A 23,287-nucleotide genomic window follows, 5' to 3' on the forward strand; every position below is an offset into this window, starting at 1 on the left:
CTTCACTCCAAACCCACTGCACGCGCACTACAAAACATGGCGGACTAACGTCACATTTGAGGTATTAGCCAAGTTCAAACGAGGTAACTTGCCACGTTTACCTATTCACCTTACTATTATTACAATATTTACAATGTGTAAACATGGCTTTACTACGTTCTCGAGGAAAAAATCTCTAAAAGGCTAGCTATATGAGTAAACTGGGGAGGCTCTAGGTTTGCTAAGCTAGAGCATATATCCATTGCTATTGTTGTTAGCCTAGCTAGGCATCTGTTTTTAGCTAGGCTAGCTCATAGACATTCCCGTTGTTGTTGTTAGCCTAGCTAGCCTACTGTAGCTGGTGGACTGGTTTTTGTTAGCCTAGCGCTTAGCTAGCTCATAGAAACGGTTGTTGTTGTTAGCCTAGCCTAGCTATGCGAGAATGTCCTCGAGCGTGTGACGTACCAGCATATATTACTGATGCGCACTGCTCACTGAACCGGATACTTCTGGGTTGCCTAAGGATGTCTTATAAACAGTGTCTCAGTGCAGAGAAAATAATATATATGTAGATATTTATGGTGTAATTATTTAGTTTGGTAGCCCTGACTGACGAGGTTTAAATCAAACTTACGAGACACGTGACGGTAATTACGTTAGCTGTCTCTTTGGTGCGTGTAGTTCCCATGACTATTTGCGATATGAACGTTTACATTTTTTCTGGGTTTTGATTGTGTTTCCGCTATTATCGATTTTAAACCAATTAATTTGTTTAACTGTTCGTAATCAAAACAGCCAACAAAACGGTTCTTCACTAACAGCTCCTGGCTGCTTGCCCTTTATTGGAGCCAGTCCTGTTAGGTCGACTCCCAATTTGCTCCCTACTCCGTATAATAGTGCACTACACTCGCGTATGAAATAATGCCCCCGTGATCCCTATGTAGTGCCCAATGTGTGAAGAGGACGTCGTTTATGATTTAGCCTTAATTTAGCTTGCCGCGTCCCAGCAAAATAACGTTGCCGTCTGTCATTTTCTTGGCGGGGAGAGAGAGAGAGAAAGAAAAGGAAGGGAAGGGGAGGGGAGAGGAGAGAGTGAGTGAGTGAGTGAGTGAGCTGGGCAAGGAGGGAGGAACTCCGGGCGCCTGCATTTGGACGCCATCCTCAAAAAAGGCGCCCTTCTTTTGAAAGGAAGAGAAAACGGAACTGCAGTGAAGGCACCGTGTTCCTACACACTAATGCAGGACTAAGGTATCGGTGTTCATGTTATTATTGTTTACTACAGGTTATAAGCACATGGTTCTGAACTGTGTCTTATTAGCCATATTAGTTTATGCGATGTATAACGTTTAGATCCTTCACTTGTTCTAGCTAGATTGACATCATAATTATAGCTCCAACGTCATATAATAAAACAAGTGTGCTGTGAATATTTTTCTATTGAGTCAATCTCTGGACTTTTTGGTCACTTGGCCTTTGCCTGACCCTACGCTCTTTACTTCACTTAAATCTAATTCATTATAAAAGGTAGTAGTCTTGGACACGCACAAATAAGATAATCCTGAACGTTCATCATAAGAAGTCTTGCATCTGCATGTGATTGATTTCAAGATTATTTCACGTCTGATGTCATTTTGTGTGTGTGTGTGAAACAGGACAATCCAGATATAACCGAATCATGAAAAAACCGGTGCCAGCAAAAGGTAAGGTGTTATGTTTTTTGTTTTTAAAAAAAAAAAAATGTTATTGTATTTTTTTATACAGAGATGCACCAGTCCCACCCGTTCCATCCTACGCTCACGTTAGAGTTCTGTTTGATTTCTTTAACCCCATGTCCTGTCGCTCGTGCAACTATTATCGTTCGCACCTGTACGTGGTACTTTCCGATGAGATGATTCGGCACTGCTTGTTCAAAACATATACAAGTTTAATCATTTAAACCACTGCGGCCCAGAGCAGACTAAAGCAGTAACTGTGCATTCGAGTCCTCCTGGGAAGTTCGTATTTAATATATAGGAAGTCGTAGTTATGACATCTGGTGCATTCGAGTCACCGAGTTACCAGTACCTTCTCTTAATTAACTACAAAAAATACAGCAAGGTTTTTTTTTTTTAACTCTCCTTCTAGAAAATGAAGAACGAAGAATGCGCATCAGGTGTGTGTTGCTTTTTTATGTTTTCAATGAATTTATGAAGCCACTGTCAACTTTATCGTAAACTTTATTGTAAATTAAAAAAAAAAAACCTGACAGACACATACCCATAAGTAATGTGGTTTATATTTTACTTTTATTACAAGTAAACATTCAATTTCAACAAATTTACCGTCAACTACAGATGTGTTCATTGATTCCACCGTATTTTCTTACTGACACGGCCCCAACTCGAAAATTGGAGTTGAAAGAAAATCCGGAGTTTACCACTCGTAATTATGACTTTGCGGTGGCGTTCATGCGCGTTCAACTCATAAATACAATCTTTCCGACATGACTTGAACGCACCATAACTGAGGATTAGTGAAGGAATGTCATGTTAAAGAACATGGTCCTTCTTTGTCCCGTGAGATTCATATCTGACCACCAACTCCAGTTCTGCAAGAAAGTAAAAAAAAAAAAAAAAACAACACCAGCCATTCCTACGACTTCTATTGCCGTGTCCTGCAGGATCCTAGTCCTAATGCTCACCTTTAGGTCACATGCAAAAACAAAACAGATCCCGACAGCATAAAATATATAAATGGATTGGATTAGAAAACGTTTAGAATCTGATCTGATGTGATCGACTTGATACTGCTGCTCAGTATCAATCCAGTACATCACTAGCCTTTTAAACTGTGTACAGTTCAAGAAATCATATAATCATGTGTGCTGGTGTGTTAGACTGAAATATGTCTGATTGTGACTTTTGTCTTTATTAGTTATCGAGTGGAAAGATGGAAGACGGATCAAGCATTCCCGCAGTGGGCGGCCCTCACGGGTTCCCTCACAGTATCAAGGTACCTCAATCATCACAGATTTGCATTTGCTTTAAACTCCATGTCTCCATCAGCTTTATTTCTTTTCTTTCTGCCTTTTTTTTTTTTTTTTTTTTTTTACTGACAGCTACCTTATCATAGCTCTGTTCTACCAATCAAAAAGACCAGCCGATTTCAGAATTTCTGCTCAAGAATGATGATTGACTCCCATTTGATTTTCAGTTTTAAACTTTACTACCCATGTCTCAGCAATGTAGATTACTTTCTCCACTCCCAGAGCCTCAGCTGAAAGGTATGAGACAGGTCTCAATGCAGTAACATCGAAAACACAGAGTTAGGCTTCTAAGTTTGAAATGTTTTCTGTATTGCTCCTCCTTAGGCCACTTCAGTTGGGATAAGTATTTGAAAGAGACAGGTGCTATAGCTGCTCCGCCCCACTGTTTCAAACAGGTGAGTGTTCTTGCCTTATTCCCAAACAGTATACCAAGTCTAGCAGTTTTGCTGAGAAGTATTTATAGACAGACATCACAGAGCATGCGCATTTAATTATTATTATGTGAAAGGTTGAGGAGTAACGTTGTTGCCGAGAGACTAAGGCAGCGTGTTAATGTTGTGTGCCCTCGCCACAGAGCACTACACCCCCAGTCAATGAGTTCAAGGCAGGAATGAAGCTGGAAGCTCAGGATCCCAGGAACACCACTTCTACTTGCATCGCTACAGTGGTGGGGCTGACTGGCTCACGTCTTCGGCTGCGCCTCGATGGAAGTGACAACAAAAACGACTTCTGGCGCCTGGTGGACTCGTCTGAGATCCAGCCCATCGGTAGCTGTGAGAAGAATGGAGGCATGCTGCAGCCACCCCTGGGTGAGCAGGACCCCTATTTGCTCACATGATTATTTATAGATTCAACATTACCAACATTACTTATTTGGTATAAGAAATATCCTGTGTTATAAGAAATGGGACTACACTTTTAAACCATTGCTTGAAGTCAGTGAAATACCATTTGAGTTTTTACTATGAAGGGGTTGAGATCATTAATGTCCACAGCAATTGGGCTAATCTAAACTATAAATTAAAAATAGCAATTGGGCTGAACTAAACAAAACTCGCACCCAACCGAATTAGCAGTACATTGATATGATGCCCCTAGGATAGGCTAGTGTCTACACATAGTAGAGTCTTATTAAGATTAAGATATTTGCAGCTCTATTACATTTAATAGTTTTATTAAGCATTTTGTCATCTGAAGTATTTGGTGTCCTCTAGATGTCACTACGAACTAAGAATCCAGGTCAGGAGTAAAATGCTGGTACACTTTTACCACTGAAAGTGTTCTTTTGGCGTTTGTAGCACTAGTACATGTCTGCACAGCACTTCTCATTCATTCATTTAAACATCAATTACCCTTGGGATTTCTGTAAATCATTTTCTGTGTGTGAATGCTTTCTCCAGGGTTCCGCCTGAATGCGTCATCCTGGCCCATGTTCTTACTGAAGACACTCAACGGTGCCGAGATGGCACCAGCACGCATCTTTCACAAGGTATCTGTCTGATCCCGTACAACACACACGTTTCTGCTGGTAGGAGAGCCGTATTCTCCTTCTTATAACAGAATGTAAATGTCTTCATAAACTTGTAAAACAAAACCTGTAACAGCATTTGAGCCTGAGGTGTCGATTTGCTGTTCACTGTTGCACTTCATATAATATATAACAAGTGCAGACCATTTAATATAGGTAAAGTAGAGAAGACAGTCCTCCTCGTTACAGGCTTTGTACAGATGCTAGAAAATATTTTGATTTTTAGAGTTGTGTTTTCAGAGATTGAAATGTGAAATGGACCAAAAAAGGTAGAAAACAACAGCATTTCATTATTTCATGACTATCCTTTTCATAATGTTAAGTTGTTATGATGTTGACTAATGTTGGTAGCTAACTTATTGAATCTGATCTTAGCACTGGGTGTAATGCAATTGATAGGCGACTTCCATATGTTTTAAATTATTACCCTAAATTGTCTTTCCTTGGCTAGACCAGGGGCTCTCAAACGTTTTGCAGACAGGTAGCCCTTTAACTGTTTCTGCAGCAAAGGTTTTTTTAATACACATGATCCAACTATTAAATTATTAGGCTTATTATTTAAATGCGTGTATCTTTGGTAATATAGAAGCATTAGAGGAGGAGGAGTTGTTGTTGTTTTTATTCCTGAACATTCCACTGACAGAATGCAGTAGTTCTAAGTGGACAGTATAGACCTAGTTGTTTTTGAGTTCTGAGTGTTTGGATTAAATTCAAGTGACAAATGAGACTGGCTAATAACTATAAACACTCAATAGTAAATCAAATTAACTATAACAACACTGATAATGGTGGGTTGTGAGTTCTACCACCGTAACAGCAAAATAATGTGCCTCACAGACCCCAGGCTGTGCATCACAGACCCCTGTGGCGCTAGATAATAAAAGTTACAGAGCAAGGTCTCCCATCACCTACAACTGAATACCCTGTTGAAATTCAGTGAATTAATTATAAGTATTCTCTCACAGTGGCAGTTGCACTTACACATCAGGATACACACATCTTAAACAGCTTTACCAAAGCACACACACTTAAGAGAAAGTGATGCCAAACAAAAGTTTGTTTAACCTGGTTCAGATTCCTTGGATCTGCAGCATATTAAGCATGTTGGTTTGTTGTCATACTGGAAAGAGTCTGATTGAAAGTGATGGAAAATACGTTTGATTTTCACTTCAGAACAGATGTACAAATGCAGACTTCGCCATTGTATGTTTTCTTTTTTCCTCCATAATGATTTTCTTTCTGTCTTTGTCTCTGTTTCCCTGACCCTCTCAGCAGGAACCTGCTTCTCCAGAGCAGAATCATTTCCAGGTGGGGATGAAGCTGGAGGCGGTGGACAGGAAGAACCCTCATTTTATCTGTCCTGCCACAGTGGGGGCACTACGAGGAGTGGAGGTGCTGGTCACCTTCGATGGCTGGAGGGGAGCTTTTGACTATTACTGCCGTTACGACTCCAGAGACATTTTTCCTGTAGGCTGGTGCACTCTCACTGGAGACAACCTTCAGCCACCTGGCACTAAAGGTCTCCTTTTTATCTATTTCTGTGTGAAAGCAAATCATCTGTTAGTGTCGAGTGATGTTTTTTGTCAGCATTCGGTCACAGTTTGATTACTGCTCAAATGAGAAACGTGATGAAGGAGCCATGTTGGAAGTGTAATGACTGGTTTGAGGGCCGAGCCGTGCACATTTCAGGACCAAACAGATTAATCTCTATTGGGTGTAGCTTTAGTGCATGTGTAATTATAACATAGAGGAAATTTAACATGTTTCTTTGCACAAAGAGAAGAACAGAAGACTTCTTTGCTTGATCTAAAGGCATTTGTTGTTGCAGTCAGTAACTTCATTATATAAAGTGATTTCTAAATTACCACCAATACGCTCAAATATTATGTCATAGGAAGAGAGAAATGAGGAATGTCTTAACAAAACTGTTCTTATGTAGTTTATCACCTTTCAGTACACAAGCAATTAAGTAAAATGTTATGTATGCTTTCCCAAAAGGTTCGGTCATATCCGTGTGTGATTAGATCCACACAAATTCAGATGTGCCAGCCTTCTTCAATTTTGTGTAGGAGTGCCGCCTTTTAACATCACAGTAAGCTAGTACGAGTCGTCACCAGGCTTGCTGCGGTAGTCTGTGTTCCCGGTGTTACACGGTGTTCGGACCACACACCGATTACATCACTCGCCCACCGCAGCACCGCCCCCACCGTCGTTTTGCCTTTTTATAGTAATAAAAATCATTTAGTTCAGTTAGAGAACAGACGCTACAATTAAAAACTGAACGCATCTGCTCAATTCAGCATGAGCTGAATGATTCGCAGCACAGATCAGCAGGAGTCAGATTTCATTTATCAGGTGACGAGAGTGAGGCGAGCTGACCGACAACACAATGGCGGAAGATTCGGTTTCAAAAGTTCCATGTTTAATATAAGCGAGTTTGTTATTATACTGTTTTGTAGTTGTTATGGTTTTCATTAATAATAATAATATATTCAAGCAATTGCCACCAGCAAATTGGCGCTAATTCGAAAGCTAAAGTGAAATGCGCACAGCTGTACGGGCATTCAGAAGCAAGGGGGAAACGGATCATAGTATCAGAGCATAGGGTCAGCAATTATATGGCACAGGTGGAGCAGATAGGGTTAAGGGCCTTGCTCAAGGGTATAACAGTGGCAGCTTGGCAGTGCTGGGGCTTGAACCCCCAACCTTCTGTTCAGTAACCAAGAGCCTTAAGGAACTGACGGAGTTATGGAAGTTGAATGCAACAATTAGAAACCGCTTCATATTGAAAAGGTTACAGGACGTGAAACATGTAACTGGTTTGCTACTGAGCAAAATGAGTGAAGCAACAATGGTCAAGGGTTTGTGCAGGCGTTATTGCTTTACGAGCTCTTGGCACCTGCCCAGCTGGCACTGAGGAGCGGCGCTCGGTGCCCAGCAGTGGGCCTCAGGTTGGCGCCTGCTCGCAGAGCTAAATGAAAAGAAAGTAGCGAAGAGTGAGAGGTTTACTGTTTCATGTGGGTGTAGTTTGCCTTGTCAGAGATGGGAGGAAGAGCAGGAGTGGTCCAGCTCTATGGGTGGGACTGTGGATAAGAGGGTGAAAGGCAGGACACAGGGGGCACTGAGTTCTACCCAGGAGAAAGACAGAGACTCGCGGTTCATGACAAGCAGTGAAAAAAGGAGCTCAGATAAATCTGGGACACTAGGTCATTTTGTGGTAAGTTCTGTGTTTTGCAAAGAGTACGTGACAGTATATGACAGTGTATCAGTGCTTCTTTTTTATTTTTTAATTTAACACCTTGGAACGTTGTGCATTTGTGTGTAATAGATAGACATACAATGTGTACTCATACCTCACAGGCCAAGGCAAGCATGGGCCACTCCTATAGTTATAAATCTGACTGGGATAAGTCCAGAACAAACACTGTTATATGTTGCGTGTGTTTATGTGCAGGGTCTTTCCTATGCCTTCTAAGTTTTCAGTCTCAAGTGGGTGTAATCATATAGGTGTCAACGCTGTACACTCAATGTGGCTGACGTATGCAAATGGTGTTTTGTGTATGTGTGAGAGTGAAAGGGGCCCACGTAAAGGGTTAGAAAGTGGAAAAGGACTGCGAGAGGTTGAAAACTGCAGTATTTTGCCAGCACCAGCGCATGCTCTGTGTCCCTGTGCTGGCACACGGTTGGCACAGGTGTGGTGTGTATACAAGTGTCTCAGCACTCCTGAATTCCATCGCTTGGAAGCGGGGCATCACTTTCTCCTCGCGTTGCTTTGCAAGGGCTTTTTGAAGATCTTGAAACTGAAGGGCAGGAAGGAAGTGTGGGGCCTGTAACACCCTAATCACACACACGCGCCTGCACCTACACAGCAGACCATAGTGCAGACAGCGTATCTCTCTTTTAGTCTGGCTTGTGAACTGGGCTGTCTGTGAAGCTCTCGAGTGCTCCTCAGCTTGTTGTGAACTGCAAAACTGGCTGCCTGCACAGGTGTGTACAAATCTAGCTCCACAGAAGATGAAGGATGTGTGTGGGTTTTTGTGTTGCATTTTTGACCAGCTGTCTTGCTTTTCAGGATTGGGTGTTTATTTATTTTTTATTATTATTATTGTTTTAATTTACTGTGCTTTTCATGTAGCACAATAGCATTTTATTGTTAATTTCCTTCACAGTAGACACCATTACACTGTATCTCTCTCTCTCTCTCTCTCTCTCTCTCTCTCTCTCTCTCACATACACACACACACTCTCATTCTCTCACACACAGATGCACACACAGTGTGTGTAAGGGGCCATCAGCAACAGGACTATGTTTTTGTTCAGTGGTGTAAACCAAAATGGGTCACCATGGCTCTGAAAACAAAAGCCTTGCCATGTGTATGTTGAACAATGCCTCAGAAGCAGCTGCAACAGGGATTCACTACTATATATTTACCAGGCATGCAGATGGTGTTTATGGACAAAACTTTATATTTAGCTCTCATCAGATCACAGCACATGATTTCTGATTGTAGTTCCAAAATATTTCTGACTTTTTTTGTATGTTGATCAGTCTACAGTTTTCTGCTGTGAATGTATATGATGCTGACTGACATGACACAACTTGTCTTAAAACCTGCTGACATTTAATATCTATATATGTACCTGTATATTTAATATCTATTACCTCACTTGTGAATGGCAACAACCAGCTTTCTCTTTGGTGTTCAGAAAGAGATTTTTACATGTGAGAAACAGGAAATGGTCATTATCAGCAATCAGTTCCTGGAAATAGAGCATTTGCAATTAATTTTAGTGGTTCAATGGGATGACAGCAATCTTGATATTTATATTTTCAAGGGAAATTTCTTATCAGAAGGAATTAATAGCTGTTGTTGTTGTTTGTTAGAGAAAAGCTAAGTTGTTTTTATTGTGCATAGTTGGGAATTACTTGTCTTTAATGGATAAAAAAAAAACCCCAGCAACAATACAATGGTTATTTTATAATATATCCAAATTTTTTCATGACATTTTTAGTAAATAAGAATTCCCACCCACTAGCTAGAACTCCCCTATCACCTGACAGTACCCAACCAGCATGTGGTTCCTTTGTGATACCGCATTAGGCAAGTCATAGCATCTGTTCGAACAGCTGCTCATGCTACATCATAGAGCAGCTGAACTCGCCGAATAAAGTGCTAACTTAATAAGATTAAATGAATGATATTAAATCTACCTCTCCACTTGATAAAACATTTCATAGCACCTAGACATTCTGGTTATAACATGATTCTTCTCATCTCCTCTTCTCAGTGGGTTTGCCAAGGCCACTGGGTGCTTCAGGTGCACTACCTGACAGCAGCGTGGAGGGCACAGACATGCACATGCCCCCGGCGCCCATCAGGCCTCCTGCCCAGAAGCGCCGTAAACCTGGACGCAAGAAAAGCAAGCCATCCAGCTCCTGGGCTCAGAAAGATAGCACCTCTACTGAGGTGCCCCACGCAGACCAGCCTGGAAATGGACCGGAACCTGTGAAAATCCCGAAGAAGAGAGGGCCCAAGCCTGGGAGTAAGGTACTCTAACGACCTTTTAGGATGGAATAACTGCTTTTACTGCCTAACTATAAGAGTTTTCATTCTTAATGCCAATTAATTTATTGAGGTCTATCTCTTGTGTGGTCACTCCCCAAGTTATGTCAAACACTCTTTGTGTGTGTCGTAGATGGGTTGGGTTAAGCATGCTGCATGGTTGGAAGGGGCAATGGCAGGTCCTGGCAGACCCAGAGGCCGAACATCAGCTAACTGGACTCAGAAACCGCATCAACAGAATGAGATAGAAACTATCAAGATCCCAAAGAAGAGAGGCCCCAAACCTGGCACCAAGGTTTCAGTCTCACCATTTTCCTTAATGCAGCCCTTTATCACATCAGTTTAAAGAAAGAGTTTGTTGTTTTTAGAGATCTCTGCTGCATGCAAGGCAAATTGCAACTTACAATGAAAACTTTGGAAAGAACATTCCTGTTTTACCATACCATCCTGCCCCATCTGTTGAAACTATAAATACTTTGTGACAATATTTGGAACTGAAGGTTTTTTTGTTTTGTTTTTTTAAGATATCTTACTTACTGTACCTTTAATGGACATTTTTGACTATTCGTGTCATGTGAGAATAAGTTCAATATAAATCTGTCAGTAATTGTATTTTGGCATGCATGTGTGCGATCATTTCCATAAACAGAGAAAACAGCGTGTGGCATCTGACCCGGTGCCCACATCCCCCACCAGTAGCACTCCAGAGCCTGACACCAGCTCAGTGCCTCTGGATAATGCCACCATCCCCAGCGCTGCCATGCAGGCTCCAACAGGTACTGACATCCTGCTCAGTCTGACATGTGCCCTGTACTATAAGTGAATTGATTCCATAGATTCATGTATTTCAGAATTCACTCAAGTACATTTTACACACAGTATGCTTTCGAGTTAAACAGCGTGGACATTTACACCTGAAGTGTGCACAGTTCAGTTTGTAGCACTACAGTAACCATGTGCCCTCTGGTGTTTGTTCAAATTGAAACTATGTGAAAGTTTTTATTTCCACAGAATGTAGGAGTGAAAATCTTATTTGATTAATGAACTTATCATATACAGTGATCATGCATGCTTTATTATGATGCGATGGTTAGTAAAGATATTTGCACATTTTCATTTACTAAACCACGTCAAGGAAGCACAGAAGTGAACGCATGGCTCCCCATGTACTTGATGTGGCGAGTGTAAACTGAGAAGCATCACAGAGCGGTTGCTTCTTTTCTAAAATGGGCTTCATATCCAGCTGTTTAGCAGCAGGCATGTATGTAATGTGGAATGTTCTGTCTTACGGCTCTTCCTCTCATTCTGGCTTTGTATGTATGTGTTCCAGTATGTGTGTATCTGAACAAACAGGGGAAGGTGGGTCCTCACTTGGACGCACGGCGCGTGCAGACTCTGCCAGATCACTTTGGGCCTGGACGGGCGTCCTCAGTGCTGCAGCAGTGTGTTCAGGCCTGTGTGGACTGCGCACATAATCAGAGGGTTGTCTTCTCCTGTCTCAAACCAGGTCATGGAGGAGAGCTCATCTCGGGTCAGCACGTACATAAAACTTGATTATGACTTAGATATATAATCATCTTCTGGATGCCTTTCACTCTGCCTCTGTAGGTACTAAGTAATAGTAACTTGCTGACTAACCCCTGACCTCTGCTCTATTTCCCTGCAGCCCACTTTGAGCAGAAGCAGCATACTCTTACGTTGCCAGCAGTGAACAGTGTGACATATGTGCTGCGCTTCCTGGAGAAGCTCTGCCACAATCTGCGCTGTGAACCACTATTCGGCAACCAGCCAGTGCCCCTGGGAGGAGGTCACTACGACAGCCACAACTACACAGGTCTGCACAGGGCACACAAAGTGTCTTTCATTAATAAGAGAATATTTTACAGTGAATGTGCTACCTGTCTATCTGTGTATTTATATACACTACCAGTCAAATGTTTAGACACACTCATTTTTCACACTCATTTTATTGTGATAAAAATTTTGTATTTTAGCATCTTAAAAGTAGACCCCCTTTTTGCCTAGAATTTCCAGAAATGTATTCTTGCCATTTTCTCAGCCAATTCCCTGAGATGATTTTTAAACAGTATTAAAGGAGTTCCCACCTACGCTGGACTCTTATTGGCTGCTTTTCTGAATATTTTGCTCCAAATCATCCGTTTATAAATTATATTTCTTTGTAATAAAAGGTTAATTTTCTACTGAAAGATAAGAATATTTTGGCACAATTATATTTCTGTCTACAAACACCTTCAGATCAAAAGATTTTTAAGCTCATGAGAAACATTTCAGTCGAGTGTCTCCAAACTTTTGACCGGTAGTGTACGTCTTTTCTTGTATGCTACGTGTCAGAGAGGAGGAGCTTTTCAGAGTGTCTCAGTTCAGGACCAGGTCGAGGGACAAAGAGATTTCTGTCAGACTCCTGCAGCAGCAGCTCCCTGCCACACAAAATGGCTAAAAGCCACTGCCTCTCATCTGAAGGTACTACACTTATTAGGCTGCCTAATTAGGTGCCCTAGGCATGATTCACCAATTGAAAACATGTGACTTTAAAAATAAAGATTTATTTAATGAAACTTGTCCATTAAAATGCAAAAAGCTTTTTTTTATTTATTTGGATAATCAAAGATAATGAAAATCCTCCCCATAGCACCCAGAAGATTTTAACTGCTCAGTTTATTATAAACAAAACACTCCTCTTTTGTTGGCTCTCTAATAGCAAACCTGAATATCAAGCGAGATAGTTATGCATCCTGAAAATAGTTATTGTGATGTTGATATGTGTGTGCAGAGTCTTTTCTGGTGGAGAATGGAGGCTCGGAAAACTTGGAGAAAATGCAACTGTCCCCCAGTAAGCCTCTGAGTTTGCATCCTCACTCCCAGAGCACCATCTCTCCTGGTCAGCTGTGTCGCCTTGGCTCTGCAGGTATGACCACACACACATGTTATGTGTCCCCTTGTTTGCTGTGTAGTAAGTTTGAATCATCCAAACCGCAACCCTTATTTAGGAATTAAGATGATAATAATAATAATAATAATGATTATTTTAAGATACATAATTTGGGTATTTTGTTTCGAAATGATTTGTTTCATCATAGGATTATGCAGATTACATGAGCAATGCACTTTTCAGAGTTTCTGATGATTGCTTCTAAACAGAATGTCTAGTAAAAACACTTAACTCATTTAAACGGATGCTGAGGAGTAGTGAAGATAGTGCAAACAAATATATGCGTACCTAATCGATGTACTATATCTGTTTGGGTACAGGTTCAGAGCGTTTCCTGAACTCCAGAGAGAGCCCTCGGCCCAGTGGGCAGGATCCAAACCTGTGGACGGTGGAGGATGTCATGCACTTCATCAGAGAGCTGGACCCTCAGTTGGGCCCACATGCAGAGCTTTTCCGCAAACATGTATGTATCGAGTTTAGGCACCAGCATGGTTGTACGTCAGTGTGGTTTGAATATGTTGATTTTGAGTCTCTCCGTTGCGATTGGCCTGTTTCAGGAGATTGACGGAAAGGCTCTGCTTTTACTGCGAAGTGACATGATGATGAAGTACATGGGCCTGAAGCTCGGTCCCGCCCTCAAACTCACCTTCCACATCGATAAGCTGAAACAGGGTCGCTAAGCACGAGAGGCTGACCTTTAACCCCTTCTCTACTCCACCAAGCACATAGCATCGTGGAAACTCAGTCCACTGAAGCTTACTGAAGCATTACTGTCATTACAGTGGTCATTTCTGAGTGTGTGTCTTTTTTTTTTCCTTTTTTTTTTGTCTGTTACCTGTTTGTGTCTCTTTGTTCTCATTTGTTTTGGTGCCCATTACATGTAGCCCGACCCCCCTTGTCATGATAGGGTCAGTAAATTAACGCACATCTCTCTCCACAACGTTCAGTGTGTTGCTGTTTTTGCCAGGTCTTGAGCTATGCAGGATCAGAGCAGCATGGACAGTACGCAGGCCATTTTTAGGCCTCTGTTTTTTTAATACTTTCTTATTTTTATCCTCAGTAGCTGCAATCAAAAAGGGCTTGGATATTTTTTCCTACAGTATTCTTTTAACAGAGATCACACAAACACTAGATCTGTCCCACTGAACTTTGGGACTGGTTCTAATTCATGTCTCACTCTGAGGCACTTTCATATCTAATACTGTACTTTATACATACTTATACACCTAACCTGCAATTAATGCCATGATGAACTGCATCTCGTTTGTATGTGTCTGTGGTTAAATTGTAAATGGTTTTTTTTTTTTTTTTTTTTTTTTTTTTTTTACACATTTTTATACTATATTGTTAGAGTTCATACATTGTGATAAGACTGAAATAAAAATATGAAGTCGTTTGACAGATTTTAAAACTGTGTTCTTGCATCTTGTTTGGTGTTTTGTTCAAGAATGCCATTTCATGACCTGCAGGAAGACTTGAGTACGAGTATATTCAATTCACCATTTTGAAGATGCTCAGCAGTATCACCTATACGTTTAGAGCCAACACAAGGGGGCAGTAAAGCCTTTGTAGTTTCTCAGGATTTCTTTGTCTATCTCAGTGCATAAAAGCTCTCACACATTTTCTGCATTAAAGAGCAGCTTTATCAGCCTGTATGCATGTTCCCATGCTATGCTTGGTGAACCACAGAAAGACACGTTCCAACAGAATGCTTCCTTGCTGGCAGAAATCAGGGATGAATTTAATCATTCTGACAGCTCAGGTATATGAAGCTGTTTATAGTGTTTTACTACTTGAACAATACAGGTAACTTAAGTCTGAACCTGTATAGTCTATATACAAATATTTACGAGGTAAATATCTCAGTAGACAATGTTTGTGTTTCCTTTTTGAAGTAATTTTGTTGCCATAGTATTAACTCCACACAGTATTGCATGGTTCTGAAATCTTTACCAAATACACTCTTGTGTAACGCATCTGTTAATGTCATTAGGAATACATAAAACCTTTTTCAGTTTATTTATTTACTAGGCATACTGAAATTACTGCATTTTTATACTAGACTGTTTCCTTTCTGTTGTTGCATGTGTATATAACACTGGGGCAAGTTATGTTACCGCACTTGAATTTTCCTGGAAATTAATTCATTAATGTAACATTTATTTTCCAGTATCGTTCTGCTGGTATGTTCAACTTTTGTCCTGTTAATTTTGCTGTGATTCAGTGCTGTGCTTTCCCCCCCCTATCTTCCTTTTCTTAAACATCTGTAAGTCTGTAAATACACCCAAAGAACACCTTGTAATAAATGTTGGTTAAACTTTGTAATTTTACTTTATAAGTAGCTTCAGATTGTTTGATCACTAACACTACATCAATGCTAACTTCCACAGGGATAACAGGCCCATGTAACTAAGACAGCCAAAAAAAAAACCCCTCAAACTTTGCCCCTCGCAAATTCTATACATTGCCACATGAATTGCAAAACATCTCAAACCTTTCGATTTAACACATTTATATTTAAAACGTCCCTAAATAATTATTTCACAGAGACCCTAAAATGGTCTTGCATTATTAGCTATATTATCAAAAATGCATTTATTCAGTATTTACATTTCAATTCATATTTATCTACCGCACTTACATTATTCTGTTTCTCTGGATTCACCCGATAATTCACTACATCTAATCCTAACCATGACATATGCATGTGTTATTGTCTGTGCATCTACTGTTACCTTTTACATTCAGCTTACCTACTTAACCTTGAAGAAGATTAATATAATTATTCTAATATATGCTAAATGCTGAACCTCCCAAACTACAGAGCAAAAAAATTATTAATTACGGTGGCAGTTCAAAACACATAAGATCCCATTGCTATGTACACTGCTTCATTGTGACTGTTCATGAAACTGCGGAACTAATGACCCAATTACCACATCAGTGCAGACGCATTGCTAGATCATATCTTATTTTGACAAACTATTCATGAGAACTGTGTAGTTGGTTTTAACAGGATACATGTAAACAGCCCTCAGATGCTGGATTAGAGAGATAGAAAATACTGTAAATCTCAAATCATTCTCACAACAAGAAGGAAGAAACAACTGACAGTTTAGGCTACTGGCCTAACCCACACAATATACTGTATGTGTGCTCCATAGCATAGTAAATCATGTGCATGAGTGTCACATGATTCATTATTAAGTGCTGGACACACTGCGAACCTCCTCTGACCAGAAATGTACCACAGTATCCCTGCATCAGAAACTGAGATACAAGGCTGCTTATTGTTCTGCCAACATAGCTGTCAAATGTGATTAGCAGAAGAACAAAAGTGAATCATGTCCGAGCTAGGACTGAGACCTGAAGAGACGGAATCAATTAAGTACAGAGAATAATAATAATAATAATAATAATAATAATAATAATAATAATAATAAAAGGGAAGTCATAAGAAACATGTTGTTGCATGGAGTTACACGTGTTAAGATTAGACGTGGCCCAGTGCAGCGATTAGTGTCATGCATTGACTATAATATATCAGAGTTCCATTTCTCAGATTGAACTAATTGAAGTCCAGCCAAGTCCAGTCTCAAACTCAAACCAACATGTTAACGTCCATATTTTCATCATGTTGAACAGTATTGGGGCAATCCTGCTTTCGTAACATCTGAACATCCACATTTTTTTGCACAAGATGCCTCTGCTAACGTCAGACAAATGTGTTATGCAGTTGTAGAAATGCTGATGATGCTGCACATCATGTCAGTGTTACAGTAATCTCCAGCAGGTGAGACATTAAACCTGCTCAGTCTGGACTGCATTTGTAATTTGGCCACAGTACTCAAAAAACATTTGGATTGTGTGTGTATAAAACCTGCTGATCTGCTTTTTCCTAATAGTAAAAAAAAAGTAAAGGTGGCTTGTAATAGTTGAGGAGCTCACTCTCTCTAGCCATGAATGTGTCAGTCAAATTAAGCCACATAGGAGTTTAAAGCCAGTTCCATGGAGACACAGCAGGGTGACACACACTCACACACAACAGCACAAGCAAACAAACCGTGCCACTCCCGCCTCAACCTGTTCTAGCTGGCCAGGCAGAGGTCTGCACTTCACACAGGCAACTGAATAATTTACACATTGCCCTTAACATGAAAGGCGGGCAGCAATAAATGCACAAGTCGTAGGGGGCTAGAATTCAGGCCACGGCACAGGAAGGGGGTATGAAGGCCTGAATTTAAGCCCCCCGACCAACCTGCACGTTTACTGCTGCCATATGCATTCTGGTCCACACATAAATGACATGGAAACATAAACATTTAAACTGAAAAGATAGTCGTAGGCTTAGCAGTGCTTGTATTGATTATGTGCTGTATCTTATCACTTAGGAAGAGTTACTGGAACATGATGGAAGTTTTTTTCAACAAGATTTGGACATGATGAGTTTCAGTGATCCGTATAACCAATGATGCACAAAAAGATCAGGAAGTCTGGATCTTTCTAAACTCCACACATCAATGTGTGAAATCCCAGTGCATTGCCAATGCCTAGCACATTTTCACAGACCAAATGAAGAGCATGTTGATACATGTAGCTAATCCATGCCTAAACATGTATTCTAATAGCAGACACTTTTTCTTAAGGGAATGTCAAGCTCTTCAGCTGCACTACGAGTTCTCCAACTTGTTTTGCATTGCTAGTTGTAGATACTGACATTTCTAGTAAACAATGAAAACAACTGTGACCTTTCGGTGTGGATAATGCGGCAAAAATATCACACTCATTTATTTTCACGATACCCGATTTACACCGTAGGTTTTCTAAGCGTGCCAGCCAAACAGTGGGAAAGGCTGTGTAAATACTGTGAAAAGCTCTAAGTACAATACTATTTATAATTAACAGCTACAAAAATAAAAGAAGAAAATGAATTGATAAATACAAAATCATTGATTCTTATGAAGTAATTGATCATGATGATGATTTTCTATTGTTATATCCATCAGGTCAGTTAAATTAAATAGACAAAACTGACGAGATAGAACCTATAAATGCCCATATATGTTTATTTCCATACAGATTAAGGTCTCTATAGAAAGACTAGAAATGTTTAATGAACACAAAACAAGACTTTTCTAAAAACTGAAGAAATTGATAGACCTGGAAATCCAAACATTCAAATTGGTTCCACAGGAAATTATGTTTAAATGCTCTAAACGATTTGCTCATTTATTGATTGCAAAGGCTTGTGCTACTGATGATCACATCAGGCTGAATCATTGGAAGCCATCATATAGCTTATGTAAACAACAGTGGTTTTATCATTCATTGATTATACCATTAAAATAATCAGTGGTGCTATTAAAATAGTTTTATTTAGTAGTAATTTATACTCAGAGATGCAACCTTATGGAGTGTCTGGAACTGGCTGTGTTGAGGTATATTAATTTACAGAATAGTAGTCCTTATCTCATTTTACTTATCGAGAAGAGTAGGCGGACGGGGACACCGGGTGACTCAGATGAGATGTACCGCGTACTGCCTGGAAATCAAACCCTGTGAGACTGCCTGTAAAACCAGAGTGCCATTTGAGGAGTCCCCTATCTGGGATTATGTTCAACTCAGGGTTTAACCCCATGGTGAAATCCCCAGACCATGACCAAAACAAGACCTTCTTAACTTTGTCATTTGTGATCGCACTTTTATTTTTCTGGTTGTTCTGTAACTCTGTCAAGACCTCAGTGTTTTACTGTGGTGGGTTTTCGGTTGTTGATTTAGACTGAGAACGTTGTAAGCACTCACAGGAAGCGTGTATAGCGGTTGTTGTGGGTGGCCCAAGAGAGGCAGGAGAAAGAGAAAAACAGTCACCAGTTAACTGTAAATATATGCCGTCACACCCTGCAGAGTCTATGTCTAGTCTGGCTCCCATGTCGAAAACCGACACGTGCAAACGTGAACACGAACTATTTCAAGGATAACGATCATGACAATGAACAATCATGATGCACAATAATTACAGTCAATGAAAGCACGGCTGTCTAAGCAATATTACCCAAGCATCACACTGGGCTAAGACAAATGCAGTGTGTAATAATTGTTCACACCCATTTCCTATCTAGCAGACAATTTGTGGCTTGGGTGGGAAGCGGTCATCTAAGATTCTGGATAAACTTGGAGCGGAAAGGGAAGAGCCGTTACATAGCCCAGGCAAGCCTTCTCCTAATTCACACACAATCTTGTCTGCAAGTTTCAAATTGCAGTGAGAGGCAAGAATGGCAGCTGAATTCCCCAAAGGTGCAGAAATTGGTGATGCAGCTTTGTGCAGAAAACCCCTACCATTCATTCAATTCAAAAGATCAACTCGGGATATTCATTTCTAAACCTCACACTTTGATTTTAAATGCGTGACCAGAAAGCAATTAACAAATATGTAATAATCAAAGCTCTCAGTCTGAACAATAACCACACATCATCCAGAGGGTTTTGTTCCATAAATAAAATAGTTTATTATTGCTTAAAATAAATACATTTTCTTCAGACAAAAGCAAGAGAAAAGGCAAAGGACCAGTTGTATCCACCCTGATATCTAGGCAGCCATGAGTGAGGGTCAGCTTGGCTTCCAATTGCCATTCCAGAAAATAAAATGTCAAGCCAGGAAAAGTCAATTATACATAGTAAGACTACTGTATATTTATAGTGTGACAGCATTATAGTTCACGCCTCAAGCACAACACAAATTGGCTGACCTGGGCAGAATAAACATGTTCTAGGGTGCTCGATCCAGAAACTGAAAGTTCTATTAAATTATCTTCAACTTGCCTGCATGTTCTCCTTAGAGAAGCATGTTCATTATAGGCATCTACATAACCTCTGTCCTGCTGTACCCTCACCCGCTTTGAGAAGCAGGAAATGACAAAGGAGCGTTAACGACTTGCCATTGCAACCCCCTCCAGAAGGTTGAGCAGGACGTGGCCATAAATGGAGCCTGTGGCCATAAATGAAGAGCCTGTGTAGTTAAGGTAAGTACAGATTAACCTGGACTGTTCTCGCTGACCACCCCACCCCCCACCAAACAAAACACACATACACCATTCGTTTAAAAGTAAAAACATACTACATTATGTGGTAATCTGCTTGGCTATGGGTCACAAAGTCAAGATACACACCTAATGGATCACGTTTGATCAATAGAACAGATAAGCGGGTAGAATGATCTAGATTTAAACCTTTAAAATATGACTAGCATGCAAGAGGATCAGTGCACACTAGAGGCTACCATTTGGTGTCAAGCAGAAGCAGAAGAAGACAGACAATATGGCTTGTGCCTACTTTTTTTGTAGATACATCACTCTTGAAATCATGCCTGGACTGAAAAATAAGGAGAAGCTCACTGTTAAAGCCTCTACTACAAAAGGACACAAGATGGAAACTCATGGCCTATTTATTGATTTCAGCAGCATTCTCTGTTATTCCAGTAAATTCAGAGAGAACATAAAATTAGGCCACAGATAAAGCTTGGCCATCTTTATTAACAAAAGGAGCAAAGCCAAATGTTTGACCCCTTCTTACCCTCAAAAGGTCAATGAAACAAAATAAATAAAAACTGTGTTATATAAGGCAGTTCTACATTTATGATGGCAAAATCCACAGTAGATACTGGAATATATCTATATGGGTTTGCTTGGTACATCTAATGGTGCACATATATAGCTGATTAATCCAGTTAATACTGTTGGTGACCAGTTCATTACAAATAAGAACCTCCCAGTTCAACACCAAACCATAAGACTACAGAGCCTGAAGTTACACATTTTAGAAACCCAAACCCCATCCCCCAGTCAAAACTGCAAGACAACATCCTGCACAGAACTTCCTCAGCAAAGCTTTGCAATCTATGTTGGTACTGAGTGAACATAAATAAGTTACATGTGAATGCAAAACTGCTAGGAGAACTAGGAGCGCTTCACACTGCACCAAGCTCATAGTTCAGCAATGCTGTTACATTCATGTCTGGAAGGGCAAGAGTATTATTTACTACCCCATCCCAAAAGGGATACAGCTCTGGCTGGAGCTCCACCAATCTTGCCAGTAGTGAACCAGAGAAACATCTGCCCGTTCTTCTCTACTTTGCAGAGACAGTTCTCTCCAAGACTACGAACAGGGTAATTATCACCTCTTACTGCATCGTTCACCCTTTCAGTGTCTCATCCTATACGCCTCAGCAGCTGACAGTGCTGGGTTGTTGTTTGCTGACAAAGTCTGGTAGGAAATCAAACTCGTTCTGTCCCAGAAATAGTTCTGGCAGCTCCTGCACTCTATCCAGTCCCAGCTCCATGACTAACGCTGTGAGAACCTCTTCATCAATCAGGTCAGCATCCATGCCGCTGAGGCCCAGTGCAGGACCACCCATGTGCTGCACATTGGCCAGCTGAGTCGGACCCATGCGAAACTGAGCTCCGTTTGGCACATGGTGCCCATTCATAGCACCGAGTGGGTGCCCGTGGTACTGGGTGTTCAGTTTCTGCAGGTGCATGCTGGCCATGAGTTGCTGGGAGTTGAGGCCTCCAGACATGTACTGCTGCTGCTGCTGTTGTTGTTGTCCTTGATGGTGCTGCTGGTGAATATGATGCTGTTGATGCTGCTGACCCTGGTTGTTGTACATCATGTTGGATGACTGCATTTGGTGATGACCCATCGTGCCTCCATTCATCTGCCCATTCATCACCATGTTGGGCCGCTGCATGGCACCCTGATGCCCATAATGCATCATCTGTCCATTGGGCATGGCTCTTAGGCCGGGCTGCGGAGCATGTTGCTGGCCATTCATGCCCATTCGGTAGCCATGCAGGTTGCCGTTCGCCTGGCCGTGGCTCATGGGCATCATCATGTGCTCTGCAATGGCTTCTCCCTTGCTTGAAACAGAACACAATGTTACATTTTAATAATGGAATTGTGTCAACAATGTAAACAGGAATAGTTAAGGAGTGACTACCACCAACTACTAGTCAACAACAGCAGTAATTGAATGACCAAAGAGAGAGAGGGAGAGTTAATGCATTAAAACACCAGAAACAAACGAAGCACATACTAAAGTGCACTTCCATTGGTGCATACCCAAGAAGACTTAGCCATTGAACAACAAAAGCACGACTTAAACCAGGTGTTGGACAAGGACAATACCAAAACTACGGTGTAGAGATGGATAAACCTGAGCTGTCTTAATAGTCAGAACATTGGTTAACCAACGTAATCCTCTGAGACACTTGATTGTAACAACACACAGATCTGCTTGCTGACTCCTCAATGTGTGCACCTTTCCCACTGCAGAATAACCAAGGTGTCTCTCTCCTTCTCCAGCTGGCTACCCATGGCTGCTTCTCAAATACAACCTCTCAAAATACCAGCGATGCAAATCTAAACCACTCACACTTGGACTGATTTTTTTTTTAAAGTAACACTATTATGGACACGTCTCCTGGTACATTTAGAAGACATAAAGGAACAAGGCAACAAATGAGAGCAGTTATCTCACTTGGCCTGAGTCCCAGACAAAGAAATGCTACTCTCTCTCAAATGTGCACGATCGCATGAAAGATCTAAACTCAATAAGAACATTATACAGGGTTGTGAACGTCAAAATGCAACCCCGTGGTGTGCAGTGAAGAAAGTGAGCACTGGAGCGAACAATAGAGCTGCGTGCTAGTGTCCTGATTCAGCTCTGTGTCTCACAGCCATCAGAAATCTGCTTACCTTTTAAAATACACAAATTTCCCAGCAGCACTGCAAACGAGCCCTGGTTTAGCAAAGCGTAGCCAAACTCCTCGGGATTAGCTTTTATATTCCGAAAAGACTGAGCTTCATTGTCGTCCGCGAAGTGAGCGAGTGTGTGTGCGTGCGAGCGTGTGTGTATATGTCTTTAGTGGGTCAGCTCGAAAATTATATGCGCGTGAGCAACTAGGAGGCAGGCTGAAGCGAAAGGGGCGGGGCCTCTATGTGTCCTTTGTTCCTATTGGCCGTGCTGCAGTGTTATTGTGCAAAGAGTGTTTCAGGGTTTCAGCGTTTCTTATGAGAAAGCGATTTAGTACTGTAGTACTGACATCTCAGTGTTACTGTTTTTTTGTTGTTGTTGTTGTTTTTTTGTTTTTACCAGTCACGTAAAAACTTAAAAATCGTTAATTGTGCTAATGGAGGAACATTTGTGAAATCTAACACACTTCAAATAAATTTGTATATAACAAATT

The 23,287-nt window shown here is 40.9% G+C and overlaps 2 protein-coding genes across 16 annotated transcripts; one reads left to right on the forward strand and one right to left on the reverse strand.

The window, feature by feature from the left end:
- LOC108269585 (polycomb protein SCMH1) lies at positions 1 to 14,371 on the forward strand. Of its 14 annotated transcripts, XM_053682658.1 has the most exons (19): positions 68 to 83; positions 1,168 to 1,227; positions 1,632 to 1,679; positions 2,104 to 2,131; positions 2,893 to 2,970; positions 3,199 to 3,241; positions 3,329 to 3,399; positions 3,579 to 3,813; positions 4,405 to 4,493; positions 5,805 to 6,051; positions 9,822 to 10,081; positions 10,230 to 10,391; positions 10,746 to 10,872; positions 11,427 to 11,627; positions 11,763 to 11,930; positions 12,449 to 12,577; positions 12,888 to 13,022; positions 13,367 to 13,509; positions 13,604 to 14,371. In XM_053682658.1, exons 5-19 carry the CDS (start codon positions 2,908 to 2,910, stop codon positions 13,724 to 13,726), a joined length of 2,196 nt encoding a protein of 731 aa, XP_053538633.1. In that variant the 5' UTR covers positions 68 to 83; positions 1,168 to 1,227; positions 1,632 to 1,679; positions 2,104 to 2,131; positions 2,893 to 2,907; the 3' UTR covers positions 13,727 to 14,371. The 14 variants fall into 14 exon arrangements, with proteins under 14 accessions (XP_053538642.1, XP_053538626.1, XP_053538644.1 ...); XM_053682651.1 differs by having other exon boundaries at positions 2 to 1,227; XM_053682655.1 differs by lacking the exon at positions 2,104 to 2,131 and having other exon boundaries at positions 60 to 83.
- On the reverse strand, positions 13,917 to 22,979 carry cited4b (Cbp/p300-interacting transactivator, with Glu/Asp-rich carboxy-terminal domain, 4b). 2 transcript variants are annotated; one of them, XM_017475548.3, is made up of 2 exons: positions 22,797 to 22,979; positions 13,917 to 21,958 (listed from the first exon to the last, which is right to left on the reverse strand). In XM_017475548.3, exon 2 carries the CDS (start codon positions 21,931 to 21,933, stop codon positions 21,265 to 21,267), a length of 669 nt encoding a protein of 222 aa, XP_017331037.1. In that variant the 5' UTR covers positions 21,934 to 21,958; positions 22,797 to 22,979; the 3' UTR covers positions 13,917 to 21,264. The 2 variants fall into 2 exon arrangements, with proteins under 2 accessions (XP_017331037.1, XP_017331029.1); XM_017475540.3 differs by having other exon boundaries at positions 13,917 to 21,954; positions 22,797 to 22,978.
- Between the last annotated feature and the right edge of the window lie 308 nt (positions 22,980 to 23,287).

Source organism: Ictalurus punctatus, chromosome 1 (assembly GCF_001660625.3).
Source record: "Ictalurus punctatus breed USDA103 chromosome 1, Coco_2.0, whole genome shotgun sequence".
NCBI lineage: Eukaryota > Metazoa > Chordata > Actinopteri > Siluriformes > Ictaluridae > Ictalurus > Ictalurus punctatus.